General features: G+C 52.1%; 1 protein-coding gene across 2 annotated transcripts in view; it reads right to left on the minus strand.

The window, feature by feature from the left end:
• Positions 1 to 16,397, minus strand: part of LOC147689505 (pyrethroid hydrolase Ces2e-like) — a 279,745-nt gene that overhangs the window by 26,641 nt on the left and 236,707 nt on the right. For both annotated transcript variants that reach the window (XM_086942262.1, XM_086942261.1), the window contains exon 10: positions 8,751 to 8,898. In XM_086942262.1, the coding sequence (XP_086798388.1) occupies positions 8,751 to 8,898 (148 nt within the window). The remainder of the gene's footprint in view (positions 1 to 8,750; positions 8,899 to 16,397) is intronic.

Consider the following 16,397-nt stretch of genomic DNA (forward strand, 5'->3'; position numbering starts at 1 on the left):
CTATGTTTGTGGCTGTCTAGAGGGAATGAAAAAAGTGTTGCTGGCACTCACCCCAGATGTATTTCAGAGACAGGCTGCAGGACACAGAGCTGTAAGAGCAGAGAAAACTAAACTTTCTAAAAAGTGACATTTCAAATACAGTAATGTTAAATCTAACTTTACTAATAAAGAGGATTTATCATTAAAATGTCCATGATATCAAATATGTCAGAACTACTCCTTCTCAATCAGGAATTACAGCATAAAAGTTTAATAAGGAATTATCAATGTTAACCTGTGAGAAAAGTAGGCCTCACAGTAGTGAAAGATGAATCTCGGGGCCTTATTTATGAAAAGTGAAGCATCGCTGCATGAAAACAGTGATGCGTCACTTTTCACTGTGCCCTCCTTGCCAGACCAATGATGCGTCATATTTACAGTATGACGCAGCATGGCGCAAGGAGTTACAGATACGTCAGTATTTCTGATGTATCTGTATGGCGCAAAAGTGGCGCATTGCTGGAGTGTGTCACAAAAGTGACGCAACTCCAGCAATGTGTCCTTTCACATGGGGCAAGCCCCATGTGAAAGTGACTGCATCAGTCTTATGCCTGCTGTGAGGCAGGCGTAAGAAATTGACGCATTTGTGTCCTAGAAGTGGCTCAGTGAAATCTTATAGATTTCATTGCGTCACTTCTATGACCCTGTCTTGCGTCAGAACGCCCCCTTTGCATACATTATACCTGGCGCAGGTATAATGTGGCGCAGGGGTTTACAAAGTGACGCATCTACCTAGATGCATCACTTTGTAAATATGATGCAACAAGGCACATTTCTTACGCTCCTGGTGCGTCACAAAAAGTGACGCACCGGTGGCGTAAAAGTGACGCACGGCCTCATAAATGAGGCCCTAGATGTTTTTCATTACCAGAACATGACGAAAGCCTAAGAGTATACGTCTCACCTTCAACTTACAGAGCACCCTGTTAATGGGCTACCCATGGCCCACCTTAGGGTTATCTTCTGTGTAATAAAAGGGGAGTTTAAGGCTTGGCAAAGGGGTATAAATGCCAAGTTGAAGTGGCAGTAAAACTGCACGCACAGGCACTGCAGTGGCAGGCCTGAGAAATGTTCAAAGGGCAACTGTGTGGGTGGCTCAATCAGTGCTGCAGGCCCACTAGTAGTATTTGATGCACTGGCCCGGGGTATATGATATACCACATTACGAAGGACTTACAAGTAAATTGCTCATGTTTTTGATGATATTGGAAAATAAGGGGGCGACATTGAATCCCAGACTTGCGAGGAGTTCTGAGTGTAGTAAATTTAGGGTTTTGTTTGTCTGCCAAGGGGTTGTAACCCAAAAGAACATTGGGGCATATTATCAAGGGGGTTTATCTCTGCTTTTTTGGCTTTAAAAGCCAAGAAAGCAGAGATAAAATTATCTCCCTATTACCTAGCTGTCGCTAACACCAGTTAGCGACAGCTAGTAGGAGATAGCGACCATCTTGGGCCCCGCTTTGCATGTCAGTGATATTTATCACTAATGACATGCAAAGTGGGCGTGCCAAGATGTTAGCGACTGGAAACAGTCGCTAACATCGCTATCTCCTATTACCAACTTTTGGAGATATTCGCGCTAAGCGCGAATATCTCCAAAAGCTAACGCCTGCCCAGAGCAGTTCTTAGCCATGTTATCCATTGGGAGGTGGATAACATGGCTAAGAGCATTAGCTCAGTAATGCATGAATGTCGCTGACTTTTCAGCGATATTCATGCATTGAGGCCGTTTTTTATCGCATTTGCGATAAACCTTGGTAATACCAAGGTTTATCTGCGATAAAAACCGCCACAGGTCGGCGATACATTTTTGTCTCTAACCAAGCAATAGCGATAATTATCGCTATTGCTTGGTAATATGCCCCTTTTAGTCCAGGCCATATTAGACTTCCCTTCACTGGTTGTCAAGGAGCAATTAGGATTATTTATTCAAATGTTCGAATTGTATTCAAGATGCATTTCTAATAGTGCTAAAATAAAGTATGAAATGTGTAAATTCATGTCGAAAAACAATAGTTTTGCGCAGAGCGCTAAGTGTGTGAGGGATGTCTGGAAAGATGGTGATCATGTGGTTTTTCCATAATCCTCTTTATTGACAGGAGAAAGAACCCTGGAGCTACCGACCTCAGCAACCAACAGCATTAACTCATTCTCACAGCAAAGAGCACAATTCTGTATAAGAATATAGGGGCATATCACCAACGAGGCGATAAAAAATTATCGCCGCTTTTGCATCCTGTTGGACTTGGCCCTTCTGCAGGTTCATCCCTGAACTTTTTGCTTTTATTTGTGACATGGTGTTAGTGATTTTTGGTTTCTGTGCACTTTACCACTGTGTCCCAGGGTAAAGTGCATGTGTGTGGTTGGGTTGGCCTGCCCTCCCATAGGAATGCATGGGGAATGTATGTGTCCCTGGTGGTCCTGATGCGTGGGGTGTGCAGGCTCGAGTCTGGTATGTGCGGACTCGTGTGATTGAATGCTGCGCAATGATGTATGTGGCGTGTATGTGTCTAGTGTGGAAGTGCCACTTCTAGACGTGCGTGTGCAGTGAGTGTGCTGGCACGTGATTGGCTGCAGCTGGCTGGTGAGCCTGGCTCCAGGAGTCTGGATGGGTCTGCCCTGGTGGTGAATGGAGAGATTAGCATGCTGATGTGAGGGAGGAGTGTACCTGGGTCCTGAATAGGGCTGGGCTTTCCCCACACAATTCTGGCTCCGTCCCCTGTGGTGCGTCTAATGTCCCTAGCCCGGCCAATGAATAGAGTGAGGGGCTGAGCACATCAGGAGTGCTCCCAAACCAGCTGCGCCTGGTTTTGCCCCCACCCTGCACCTTTAGACAAAGGTTTGGACTGTATAAAAAGGGACTGTGTCCCCTTACAAAATGTTCTTGTCTTGCTACTTGAATCCTGCCAGGGGCGTGCTGCTGCTGGGGCCCAGCGGAAGGCTTGCCTCCCTGGGCCCTGCCCAGCCCCTGGATACCTGATGGACTTGTCCTGTAGGGCTTTTCTTGGACCTTGTTGCTGGGACACGCTTTTTGCTGTAAGGGTCCTCTCTGGGGGCTTGATAGTCTCTATGCCCCAAGCGCCTGGGAGCGCTGTACTTTGTCTTTAGCGCTGAGAGCGCTTGACTCTGCCCCTAAGCGCTTGGTAGCGCTTTTATTCCCCTATAGCGGCTGCCCGCGCCGCATATTTGCCTTAATTTGTTTCATTACGCCAGGAGCCTACCCCGGATTGCCCCGAGTAAATTACCGCAGCCGCCCGGCACCTCCAGGAAGTCAGGTAGACCGGGGGCGGGACAAGCGGACAACCGGAAGCAGAATCTACAAACAGGAAGCGGCTGGAGCCTACCCCGTGCTCCTGCGCATCAGCTGCGAGTCACCGGTGAGCCCCGCAGCCTAAGAGAGGAGCCGCCACCTGGAGGAGCAGGCGGGGCTCCGAGGAGAAGCAGAGTCCGGCCGCTGCACCGAGGAGACAGCAGGACTCCGCAGATCCGGTGAGTGGGGCCCAGGGCTATGTAGAGGAGAGGGGGGCATCGGGGCACATTGCCGGTGCCCACCCCTCCCCTCCAGTGCGAGGGCCTTTGTGTTTGAGGCCGTGGGGCCTCACTTTGAATTTGGGCTCAGTTGGCGACATTCTTCCAGAGCCGGAGAGACTCCGACCGGGCGGCATAGTTGTTTTAAGAGCCTGCAAGACTCAAGGAGCGTATCTTTGGTTTCGAATCCCTAGAGAGGGACTCCGACGGGCCGCATTTGCATCTTGATTTAGCCCACGAGGGCCCCGGGGGCATATCTTTGCTTTCGAGCCCCCAAGCAGGGCTCCTACGTTGCAGGGGGCATTTGTTCTTCAGAGCCTGCAAGGCTCAGACCCGGCATCTTTGTTGAGGAGCCCAGAGATTCTCACGACGCCACATTTGTTTTTCGAGCCCAGAGAGGCTCCAGGCGCCACAGTTGTTCTCCGAGCCCAGAGAGGCTCACGGCGCCCCATTTGTTCTTCGAGCCCCGAGAGGCTCCAGGCGCCACAGTTGTTTTGAGAGCCCACGAGGCTCAGGGGGCATTTCAGTTGTTCAGAGCCTGCGAGGCTCCCACGTTGGCCCCATCATCTCCAGCTGCCCAGCACTTAGTGGGCAGCTACTACGTTTAGGCCCCCCTGACTTTGGGACACAGGGCGTCCTAGCCCCAACAAGGCCAGTTGGCCTGGGTACAGTCACAGGTGGTGACTTATGTGAGTGCGCCGCAATTGTTCTTACACCTCTGAATGTTTATGCATCATGTGTTTTTCCTTCCCTGCACCTCTGAATGTGTTTTGATGCATCATGTGCCTTGTTCTTACACCGCTGAATGTATGTATATGCATCATGTGTTTTCCTTCCCTACACCTCTGAATGTTGTGATGCATCATGTGTAATGTGTTCTTGCTTACGCCCCTAAATGTGATTTATTCTTAGGAGGCAGAGTCTAATGTGTTTAGACTAGTGAGGAGATTGCCTACTGTATTTATACTGTAGGCCTAGATGTGATTTCTGCGTAATGTGCTTTGCCTTTATGCTTGTGTTATACTTCTAAAGGTGCTCATGCTTTGAAGTTTGCTTTGCCTAGTATAGTTTATACTAGAGAGGTTATGTGTCCATGCGTGATCTAGGCCTATGGTTATTAGTATTGAGTAGTGTGTACCTACCTGTTACCAGTGGTTACTGGTTGTGATCAATAATTGTTATTTTGTGCTACACTTATTCTAAGTTCTAGAAGTGCTATTTCTGCTAAGTGTTGATTCTGACAGTGGCCCACGTGGCCCTGTCCTGGTGTAAATAATCCCTTGTTAATATTGCCTGTGCCAGTTGGCACAATGTATATTGTGTGACTACTATCTGATGTGTTTTGACAATACAAAAGTTATGTTTATATAACCTTGTGTGGAGTTCCTTTTGTGGTGTGCCTAGGATGTTGTTGCTGCTGTGTGCGTGCGCAAATGCTTACACATTGCCTTCGGGATAAGCCTGTCTGCTCGTGCCAAGCTACCAAGGGGGTGAGCAGGGGTTATCTTGGCGTGTGACTCCCTTGCCCTGACTAGAATGGTGGTTTCTGCCTGGCTTTGGCATAAGCCTTAGCCAATCAGAAATCCCAGTTCTAACACATCCCTTTTTGGATGAAAAGTGGCGATAATTTTATCGCCTAATCAGCAAGGTCAAGCTAACAGGCGTGAAACCTTGCATCAGCGCCCTGTTTACTGAACGCCCAGCTTTGCATCTCTAATGAGATGCAAAGTGGGGGTTCCTGCCCTGACATAACTGGAGAAATGTCGCTAAGCGATATTTCTCCAATTATCAATGGACACGCTAACCTGCAGAGCAGCAAGCAAAGTAGCGCTAACCTCTGTTATTGCTACGCCTGCTTCAAGACTGACTTAGCCATGGTAGCCTATGTAAGGTGGATATCATGGCTAAGTATGCCTCGCCCTATCAGCAAGCTATCGCCAAACCTTGTGCGATTATCGCTGGATTTCCAGCGATAATCTCATATTTGGCAGTTAGCGCTAGGAATTTTATCGCTTTTGAGATAAGCGTTGCTAATAGCACGCTATCTCCGTGATAATATTCCATGTTACCCGGCGATAATTATCCACGTGTTAAGAGCGCTGAGCGATAATTATCGCATGGCCTTGATGATAAGCTCCATGGAGCCTTCCGCGATGACATCCCATGAGCCCCCGCAGAACAACGCCATTGGCTTCGACCCAACCCATCGCCCCCTTACATCTCTACAACACCGAAAACTGTGAAATAACAACAAATGTTCAATGTTAAATGTTACTGGATTTCTAAAGCGCATGGCTGCCCGTGAGCGTCCCAGCGCTGAATTAGTACAGGTGGAATCGTAGGGGGGTTTCACGGGAACAGCCAGGTTTTCAGAGATTTTCGGGAAGGCCAAAAGATTGGGCTGTGCACGAATGTCAGGAGGGAGGGAGTTCCATAGTTTGGAAGTGTTGTAGGAGAAACGCCGACCTCCTGATCGTGCTCTCTTGATCTTGGATGGCAGAGTTAAATGTGCATTAGAGGATCGGAGAGGTCTAGAAGTGGTGTAAGGAGTCACCAGGTCTTTAAAGATGGGAGGGGCCTTGCCGTTGAGGATTTTGTGCGTAAGACAAAGCGCCTTAAATTGCACTCTTTCTACCACGGGTAGCCAGTGGAGTGCTTTGATAGCTGGCTTAGCCGAGCACCGGCTCTTGGTGTTGGTGAGGATCCGTGCGGCCGCGTTCTGCACCACCTGCAATTTGGTAGTAACTTTCCGCGGGGCACCCAGAAACAGTACGTTGCCATAATCCAGGCGTGACAGGATGAGGCCTTGGATAAGGAGTTTCCTTGATGGAAAAGGGAGTAATGGTAGAATTTTCCGGGCGGATCGCAGAAGCCCATAGCAGACCCCAGCCGTTTTCCTAGCTTGAGTGTGCATGGTGAGATTTTGGTCTAGCCATAGTCCGAGGCTTTTGATCTCAGTTTTAGGGGTAGACGGCTTGCCCATGCATGGGGGCCTTAGAGATACTGGCCGGAAATGAGCCTGATTCCCCATTACCAGTATCTCCGTCTTGTCGCTGTTGAGCTTCAAGTGCGAGCTGTCCATCCAGCTGACTATGTCTCTTAGACAGGAAGAAAGATTGGGGGTAGGGTTTTCCTGCTGAGAAAGAGAGACTACCAGCTGGGTGCCATCAGCGTACGTTAGGAGTTTAATCCCATGGGGGGTGACTATTTTTTCCAAAGGGGACATATATACATTGAAGAGCGTGGGGCTCAACGAGGAGCCCTGTGGTACTCCGCAACATATAGGGGTCTCCCTGGAAGTATAGCCACCCTCGATCACCTGGAATGAACGGTCATGAAGAAAGGATTTTATCCAGGTCAGGTCAACATCTGTAATCCCAAGATCACTGAGTTGTTGGACCAGGATTTGGTGGTTGACAGTGTCGAAGGCCGCGCTCAGATCCAGGAGGATCACTGCCACTGATCCTCCTGAATCCATGATCTTCCTGGCCTCCTCGACCACCGTCACCATTGCTGTTTCCGTGCCCTGGCCGGGGCGAAAACCCATCTGAGGTGGTTTAAGTAATTCATTCGATTCGAGGTAGTGTGATAGCTGGGCATTTATGAGTTTTTCTGTCATTTTACTGATGCAGGGGAGGAGCGAAATAGGCCTAAAGTTGCCTAGGTTGAGGGGATCTAGACTAGGTTTTTTTAGTAGTGCTCTAACCTTCGCCTTTTTCCAGCTGGGGGGAACCACTCCGAATGCCAAAGAGGCATTAATCAGGTGTACCATAGGTCCAAGGATGGTAGATGTTACTTGCTTTAGGATTTTAACTGGTGCAGGGTCAGAAGGTGAGCCACTTTTAAGAGATTGGAGGATGGGGACCAAAGTTTCCTTATTTATGGGAGTGAACGTCTCAAGTCTCGTGTTGAGGTTCTGGGCTTGTATTAGGGAAATAGGTGGTGGGTCCAGAGGAATGGGCGGAAGTTGCTGCAGGATGTTTTGAATTTTTTGATCGAAGTACGTGGCCAACTTATCACAGTGGTTGTCTGCGAGGATAGACGGACAAGTGGACTCCGGGGTTTTCAAGAGTAGTTTTACGATGCGAAAAGTCTCCCTCGACGATCAAGATGCAGCATTAATTTTCTCTTGAAAAAACGACGTTTGAGCATTTTTCAAGGCTTTTTTATAATTGAGGATGGCCAGCCTGTATTCCTTCTTGCTATTAGGGTCGAAGTCTTTCCGCCAAGTTCTTTCAGCCCTTTTGCATATCTTCTTCAGAAGGCGGGTTTCCTGGGTGAACCATGGGGAGGAGGTTTTTTTGCGGGATGTCCGATATGGTTTGTTAGGGAGGATGGTATTGAGGGAGTTTTCTATCCAAGATGAGAACTCCGTGTCCGCTGTTACGGGGTCGATGGCAAGGCTGGGCTTGGAGAGGTCCAGGATGTGCTCCCATTTTTTGGGGTCTAGTTTAGCCCAGGGACGTACCGGTCTACCGGGAGATAGAGTGGGAGGAACGTTGGTCGGAATCTCCCAACTGAAGGGAATGAGCCTGTGGTCTGACCAGGGCAGAGGGATCAGGGCGTTGGTTTTCAGGGTATTAATGTTACAGAAAATAGGATCAAGTAAATGCCCATGACTGTGCGTGGATTGGTCGTTCTGCAGATGAAGATGATGAGTGGCAAGGTCTAAGAGCAGCTCTGATGCGGTGTTGTCCTCCCCATTATCGAAGTGGATATTAAAGTCCCCTAGGACAAGTAAGTTAGACAAAGTGCTTGTCTTGGTTGTGGAGAATTCCACAAGGGATCTGCAAAATTGGCCCAAGGCTCCTGGGGGCGGTAAATAAGGGCTCCTGAGAGTGATTTACAGGGGGACAGTTGAATGCTAAAATGAGCATTTTCACAGTTCAGTAAAGGGCTGTCCCGAAATCTGCATGAGAGTTGTTCCTTATGGATAATAGCTATCCCTCCTCCCTTTCCCTTCACTCGATTACAAGATTGTGCTTCATTCATTGATCCTCAGCAAGTGGTCAGATTAGCTTCACCTCTGTGGCGCCTGTTTCCTAAAGTGCTTAGCAGCTCTGCTTCATAGCGCTTTGAATTCACCTCTTCAGCTCCTGATTCTTGGGGAACTCTGTCATTCACCCATTTGGTACTTGAACTTTGTAGCTCACATCTTTCTGGCACTCAGGCGCTAGACCTACCTCTGTGGTACCTTGCTCTCAGGATACTTTGAACGGTAAACAGAATGTCCCCAAAAAGCTCCAGGATGTTGTCTCGGATCTGGAAGTTGTCCTTTGCATCTCGCAGGTATTCAGAGAGGATCAGCTCTCGGAATGCGTCCAGAGGCCCCTGTGGAAAGAACACACGCGGGTTCAAAAGAGCGCAGGGACCTCTCTGAGCTGCAGCACAGCTCAGCACAGCACAGCACAGCACAGCTCAGCACAGCACAGCACAGCACAGCACAGCACAGCACAGCTCAGCACAGCTCAGCACAGCACAGCACAGCTCAGCACAGCACAGCTCAGCACAGCACAGCACAGCACAGCACAGCACAGCACAGCTCAGCACAGCTCAGCACAGCACAGCACAGCACAGCACAGCACAGCACAGCACAGCTCAGCACAGCTCAGCACAGCACAGCACAGCTCAGCACAGCACAGCACAGCACAGCTCAGCACAGCACAGCACAGCTCAGCACAGCACAGCACAGCTCAGCACAGCACAGCACAGCACAGCTCAGCACAGCACAGCACAGCTCAGCACAGCACAGCACAGCACAGCTCCACCTCCCTTGAGGCTGCATCTCCATCCCACCCCACAGGAACCCTGCTGAGGGGAAAGTAGCCCAGAAGACTCAGAAAGACATCCATTGTTAAAGGGAGCCAAGGATGAGACAGTGGCAGCCTCTCCGCTCCGCAGGAGAGGAAGTGACATGCCTAGAGGCCTTCAGGGAGCGGAATAAGAGACACGATTGAGTGGGAAATGGAAAAGGGACTGACGAGCCTCTGAAAAAGGGAGACCTAGGAAGAGTTTGAGGAGAGATTTGGAAAGTTGAGGGATGCTGAGGCCAGTATGTCACAGCTTAGGCGGATAGGGAGCTAATACAGATGGAACAGAGGGCAGTGTGCCACAGCCCAGGGGTACAAGGAGCTAGGGAGCTAGTATAGATGGGACAGAGGGCAGTATGCCATGGCCTGGGGGTACAAGGAGCTAGGGAGCTAGTATAGATGGGACAGAGGCCAGTGTGTCACAGCCCAAGGGTACAAGGAGCTAGGGAGCTAGTATAGATGGGACAGAGGCCAGTATGCCATGGCCTGGGGGTACAAGGAGCTAGGGAGCTAGTATAGACGGGACAGAGGCCAGTATGCCATGGCCTGGGGGTACAAGGAGCTAGGGAGCTAGTATAGATGGGACAGAGGCCAGTGTGTCACAGCCTAGGGGTACAAGGAGCTAGGGAGCTAGTATAGATGGGACAGAGGCCAGTATGCCATGGCCTGGGGGTACAAGGAGCTAGGGAGCTGGTATAGATGGGACAGAGGCCAGTGTGTCACAGCCCAAGGGTACAAGGAGCTAGGGAGCTAGTATAGATGGGACAGAGGCCAGTATGCCATGGCCCAGGGGTACAAGGAGCTAGGGAGCTAGTATAGATGGGACAGAGGCCAGTATGCCATGGCCTGGGGGTACAAGGAGCTAGGGAGCTAGTATAGATGGGACAGAGGCCAGTGTGTCACAGCCCAAGGGTACAAGGAGCTAGGGAGCTAGTATAGATGGGACAGAGGCCAGTATGCCATGGCCTGGGGGTACAAGGAGATAGGGAGCTAGTATAGACGGGACAGAGGCCAGTATGCCATGGCCTGGGGGTACAAGGAGCTAGGGAGCTAGTATAGATGGGACAGAGGCCAGTGTGTCATAGCCCAGGGGTACAAGGAGCTAGGGAGCTAGTATAGATGGGACAGAGGGCAGTATGCCATGGCCTGGGGGTACAAGGAGCTAGGGAGCTAGTATAGATGGGACAGAGGCCTGTGTGCCATGGCCTGGGGGTACAAGGAGCTAGGGAGCTAGTATAGATGGGACAGAGGCCAGTGTGTCATAGCCCAGGGGTACAAGGAGCTAGGGAGCTAGTATAGATGGGACAGAGGCCAGTGTGTCACAGCCTAGGGGTACAAGGAGCTAGGGAGCTAGTATAGATGGGACAGAGGCCAGTATGCCATGGCCTGGGGGTACAAGGAGCTAGGGAGCTAGTATAGATGGGACAGAGGCCAGTGTGTCACAGCCCAAGGGTACAAGGAGCTAGGGAGCTAGTATAGATGGGACAGAGGCCAGTATGCCATGGCCTGGGGGTACAAGGAGCTAGGGAGCTAGTATAGACGGGACAGAGGCCAGTATGCCATGGCCTGGGGGTACAAGGAGCTAGGGAGCTAGTATAGATGGGACAGAGGCCTGTGTGTCATAGCCCAGGGGTACAAGGAGCTAGGGAGCTAGTATAGATGGGACAGAGGGCAGTATGCCATGGCCTGGGGGTACAAGGAGCTAGGGAGCTAGTATAGATGGGACAGAGGCCAGTGTGTCATAGCCCAGGGGTACAAGGAGCTAGGGAGCTAGTATAGATGGGACAGAGGGCAGTATGCCATGGCCTGGGGGTACAAGGAGCTAGGGAGCTAGTATAGATGGGACAGAGGCCAGTGTGCCACAGCCTAGGGGTACAAGGAGCTAGGGAGCTAGTATAGATGGGACAGAGGCCTGTGTGACATAGCCCAGGGGTACAAGGAGCTAGGGAGCTGGTATAGATGGGACAGAGGCCTGTGTGCCATAGCCCAGGGGTGCAAGGAGCTAGGGAGCTAGTATAGATGGGACAGAGGCCTGTGTGCCATGGCCTGGGGGTACAAGGAGCTAGGGAGCTAGTATAGAGTGGACAGAGGCCAGTGTGCCATGGCCCAGGGGTACAAGGAGCTAGGGAGCTAGTATAGATGGGACAGAGGCCAGTGTGTCATAGCCCAGGGGTACAAGGAGCTAGGGAGCTAGTATAGAGTGGACAGAGGCCAGTGTGCCATGGCCCAGGGGTACAAGGAGCTAGGGAGCTAGTATAGATGGGACAGAGGCCAGTGTGCCATGGCCCAGGGGTACAAGGAGCTAGGGAGCTAGTATAGAGTGGACAGAGGCCAGTGTGCCATGGCCTGGGGGTACAAGGAGCTAGGGAGCTAGTATAGACGGGACAGAGGCCAGTGTGCCATGGCCCAGGGGTACAAGGAGCTAGGGAGCTAGTATAGACGGGACAGAGGCCAGTGTGCCATGGCCCAGGGGTACAAGGAGCTAGGGAGCTAGTATAGACGGGACAGAGGCCAGTATGCCATAGCCCAGGGGTACAAGGAGCTAGGGAGCTAGTATAGATGGGACAGAGGCCAGTGTGCCATAGCCCAGGGGTAGAAGGAGCTAGGGAGCTAGTATAGATGGGACAGAGGCCAGTGTGCCATGGCCCAGGGGTACAAGGAGCTAGGGAGCTAGTATAGATGGGACAGAGGCCAGTGTGCCATGGCCCAGGGGTACAAGGAGCTAGGGAGCTAGTATAGACGGGACAGAGGCCAGTGTGCCATGGCCCAGGGGTTCAAGGAGCTAGGGAGCTAGTATAGATGGGACAGAGGCCAGTGTGCCATAGCCCAGGGTTACAAGGAGCCAGGGAGCTAGTATAGATGGGACAGAGGGCAGTGTGACATAGCCCAGGGGTACAAGGAGCTAGGGAGCTAGTATAGATGGGACAGAGGCCAGTGTGCCACAGCCCAGGGGTACAAGGAGCTAGGGGACTAGTATAGAGTGGACAGAGGCCAGTGTGCCATGGCCTGGGGGTACAAGGAGCTAGGGAGCTAGTATAGATGTGACATAGGGCAGTGTGCCATGGCCCAGGGGTACAAGGAGCTAGGGAGCTAGTATAGATGGGACAGAGGCCAGTGTGCCAAAGCCCAAGGGTACAAGGAGCTAGGGAGCTAGTATAGATGGGACAGAGGCCAGTGTGCCATAGCCCAGGGGTACAAGGAGCTAGGGAGCTGGTAAAGATGGGACAGAGGCCAGTGTGCCATAGCCCAGGGGTACAAGGAGCTAGGGAGCTGGTATAGAAGGGACAGAGGCCAGTGTGCCATGGCCCAGGGGTACAAGGAGCTAGGGAGCTAGTATAGATGGGACAGAGGCCAGTGTGCCACAGCCTAGGGGTACACGGAGCTAGGGAGCTAGTATAGATGGGACAGAGGCCAGTGTGCCATAGCCCAGGGGTACAAGGAGCTAGGGAGCTAGTATAGATGGGACAGAGGCCAGTGTGCCAAAGCCCAAGGGTACAAGGAGCTAGGGAGCTGGTATAGACGAGACAGAGGCCAGTGTGCCATGGCCCAGGGGTACAAGGAGCTAGGGAGCTAGTATAGATGGGACAGAGGCCAGTGTGCCATGGCCCAGGGGTGCAAGGAGCTAGGGAGCTAGTATAGACGGGACAGAGGCCAGTGTGCCATGGCCTGGGGGTACAAGGAGCTAGGGAGCTAGTATAGATGGGACAGAGGCCAGTGTGCCATGGCCCAGGGGTGCAAGGAGCTAGGGAGCTAGTATAGACGGGACAGAGGCCAGTGTGCCATGGCCCAGGGGTGCAAGGAGCTAGGGAGCTAGTATAGACGGGACAGAGGCCAGTGTGCCATGGCCCAGGGGTACAAGGAGCTAGGGAGCTAGTATAGACGGGACAGAGGCCAGTGTGCCATGGCCCAGGGGTACAAGGAGCTAGGGAGCTAGTATAGATGGGACAGAGGCCAGTGTGCCCTGGCCCAGGGGTGCAAGGAGCTAGGGAGCTAGTATAGACGGGACAGAGGCCAGTGTGCCATGGCCTGGGGGTACAAGGAGCTAGGGAGCTAGTATAGATGGGACAGAGGCCAGTGTGCCATGGCCCAGGGGTGCAAGGAGCTAGGGAGCTAGTATAGACGGGACAGAGGCCAGTGTGCCATGGCCCAGGGGTACAAGGAGCTAGGGAGCTAGTATAGATGGGACAGAGGCCAGTGTGTCACAGCCTAGGGGTACAAGGAGCTAGGGAGCTAGTATAGATGGGACAGAGGCCAGTGTGTCACAGCCTAGGGGTACAAGGAGCTAGGGAGCTAATATAGATGGGACAGAGGCCAGTGTGTCATAGCCCAGGGGTGCAAGGAGCTAGGGAGCTAGTATAGACGGGACAGAGGTCAGTGTGCCACAGCCTAGGGGTACAAGGAGCTAGGGAGCTGGTATAGATGGGACAGAGGCCAGTGTGCCATGGCCCAGGGGTGCAAGGAGCTAGGGAGCTAGTATAGACGGGACAGAGGGCAGTGTGCCATGGCCCAGGGGTACAAGGAGCTAGGGAGCTAGTATAGACGGGACAGAGGCCAGTGTGCCATAGCCCAGGGGTACAAGGAGCTAGGGAGCTAGTATAGATGGGACAGAGGGCAGTGTGACATAGCCCAGGGGTACAAGGAGCTAGGGAGCTAGTATAGATGGGACAGAGGCCAGTGTGCCATAGCCCAGGGGTAGAAGGAGCTAGGGAGCTGGTATAGATGGGACAGAGGCCAGTGTGCCATAGCCCAGGGGTACAAGGAGCTAGGGAGCTAGTATAGATGGGACAGAGGCCAGTGTGCCATGGCCCAGGGGTACAAGGAGCTAGGGAGCTAGTATAGACGGGACAGAGGTCAGTGTGCCATGGCCCAGGGGTGCAAGGAGCTAGGGAGCTAGTATAGACGGGACAGAGGCCAGTGTGCCATGGCCTGGGGGTACAAGGAGCTAGGGAGCTAGTATAGACGGGACAGAGGCCAGTATGCCATGGCCTGGGGGTACAAGGAGCTAGGGAGCTAGTATAGATGGGACAGAGGCCTGTGTGCCATGGCCTGGGGGTACAAGGAGCTAGGGAGCTAGTATAGATGGGACAGAGGCCAGTGTGTCATAGCCCAGGGGTACAAGGAGCTAGGGAGCTAGTATAGATGGGACAGAGGCCAGTGTGTCACAGCCTAGGGGTACAAGGAACTAGGGAGCTAGTATAGATGGGACAGAGGCCAGTGTGTCATAGCCCAGGGGTACAAGGAGCTAGGGAGCTAGTATAGATGGGACAGAGGCCAGTGTGTCACAGCCTAGGGGTACAAGGAGCTAGGGAGCTAGTATAGATGGGACAGAGGCCAGTGTGTCACAGCCTAGGGGTACAAGGAGCTAGGGAGCTAGTATAGATGGGACAGAGGCCAGTATGCCATGGCCTGGGGGTACAAGGAGCTAGGGAGCTAGTATAGATGGGACAGAGGCCAGTGTGTCATAGCCCAGGGGTACAAGGAGCTAGGGAGCTAGTATAGATGGGACAGAGGCCAGTGTGTCACAGCCTAGGGGTACAAGGAGCTAGGGAGCTAGTATAGATGGGACAGAGGCCAGTGTGCCATAGCCCAGGGGTACAAGGAGCTAGGGAGCTAGTATAGATGGGACAGAGGCCTGTGTGACATAGCCCAGGGGTACAAGGAGCTAGGGAGCTAGTATAGATGGGACAGAGGTCAGTGTGCCACAGCCTAGGGGTTCAAGGAGCTAGGGAGCTAGTATAGATGGGACAGAGGCCTGTGTGCCATGGCCTGGGGGTACAAGGAGCTAGGGAGCTAGTATAGATGGGACAGAGGCCAGTGTGTCACAGCCTAGGGGTACAAGGAGCTAGGGAGCTAGTATAGATGGGACAGAGGCCAGTGTGCCATAGCCCAGGGGTACAAGGAGCTAGGGAGCTAGTATAGATGGGACAGAGGCCAGTGTGTCATAGCCCAGGGGTGCAAGGAGCTAGGGAGCTAGTATAGATGGGACAGAGGCCAGTGTGCCAAAGCCCAAGGGTACAAGGAGCTAGGGAGCTAGTATAGATGGGACAGAGGCCAGTGTGTCACAGCCTAGGGGTACAAGGAGCTAGGGAGCTAGTATAGACGGGACAGAGGCCAGTGTGCCATAGCCCAGGGGTACAAGGAGCTAGGGAGCTGGTATAGATGGGACAGAGGCCAGTGTGCCATAGCCCAGGGGTACAAGGAGCTAGGGAGCTAGTATAGATGGGACAGAGGCCAGTGTGCCATGGCCTGGGGGTACGAGGAGCTAGGGAGCTAGTATAGACGGGACAGAGGCCAGTGTGCCATGGCCTGGGGGTACAAGGAGCTAGGGAGCTAGTATAGACGGGACAGAGGCCTGTGTGCCATAGCCCAGGGGTGCAAGGAGATGGGGAGCTATCTGAAGGGGTTTCAGCCATTGTGTGCACATCGTTTGATATCGGCTCCTCACCGTGTGACCGTGTGACACGGAGCCCATATTGTGTGACACACGGTGGCGTACTGTTAGTGGGAAGGTCTGGAGGAGGCGACTGCAGTGCTAAGAAGAGACAGTGAACAGTGTTGGGATGAGCACCGTTAGCTTCCTGCAGCTCCAACTCAGAGATTACACTTTCTGTTTAATTCAAGAAATACATTTAGCTGTGCACTTTGCACTCTTTGGAATACAAAATGACATTGAAATAATTATGACAACATTCACATTTTTAGGCCTGGCATAAGCAAAGACCTTTGATTTCACTAAAATGATATATCCATAATAATCATACTCATAGGGGTTATTTATCCAATGGCATCTTGTTGCATCCTTCATGATTTTCCCACACCCACTGCTGCATAGAGGGTGGGACAACGAGTGCCATTGGTTAGCTTCACTGTGAGTGACACATTCTGTTCTTTCAAAAGGAGCACAGCCACCCAAAAAGTAGTTACCTTCTGTGACACCTGAATGCCTGAATGCATGCCTGAAGTGCAGCGTAATGCCTGTAATTGCATCACTGTAGATGTGTTTTTATGTCTAAATTGCCT

The sequence above is a fragment of the Lissotriton vulgaris genome, chromosome 10 (assembly GCF_964263255.1).
Source record: "Lissotriton vulgaris chromosome 10, aLisVul1.2, whole genome shotgun sequence".
NCBI classification, from domain to species: Eukaryota; Metazoa; Chordata; class Amphibia; order Caudata; family Salamandridae; genus Lissotriton; species Lissotriton vulgaris.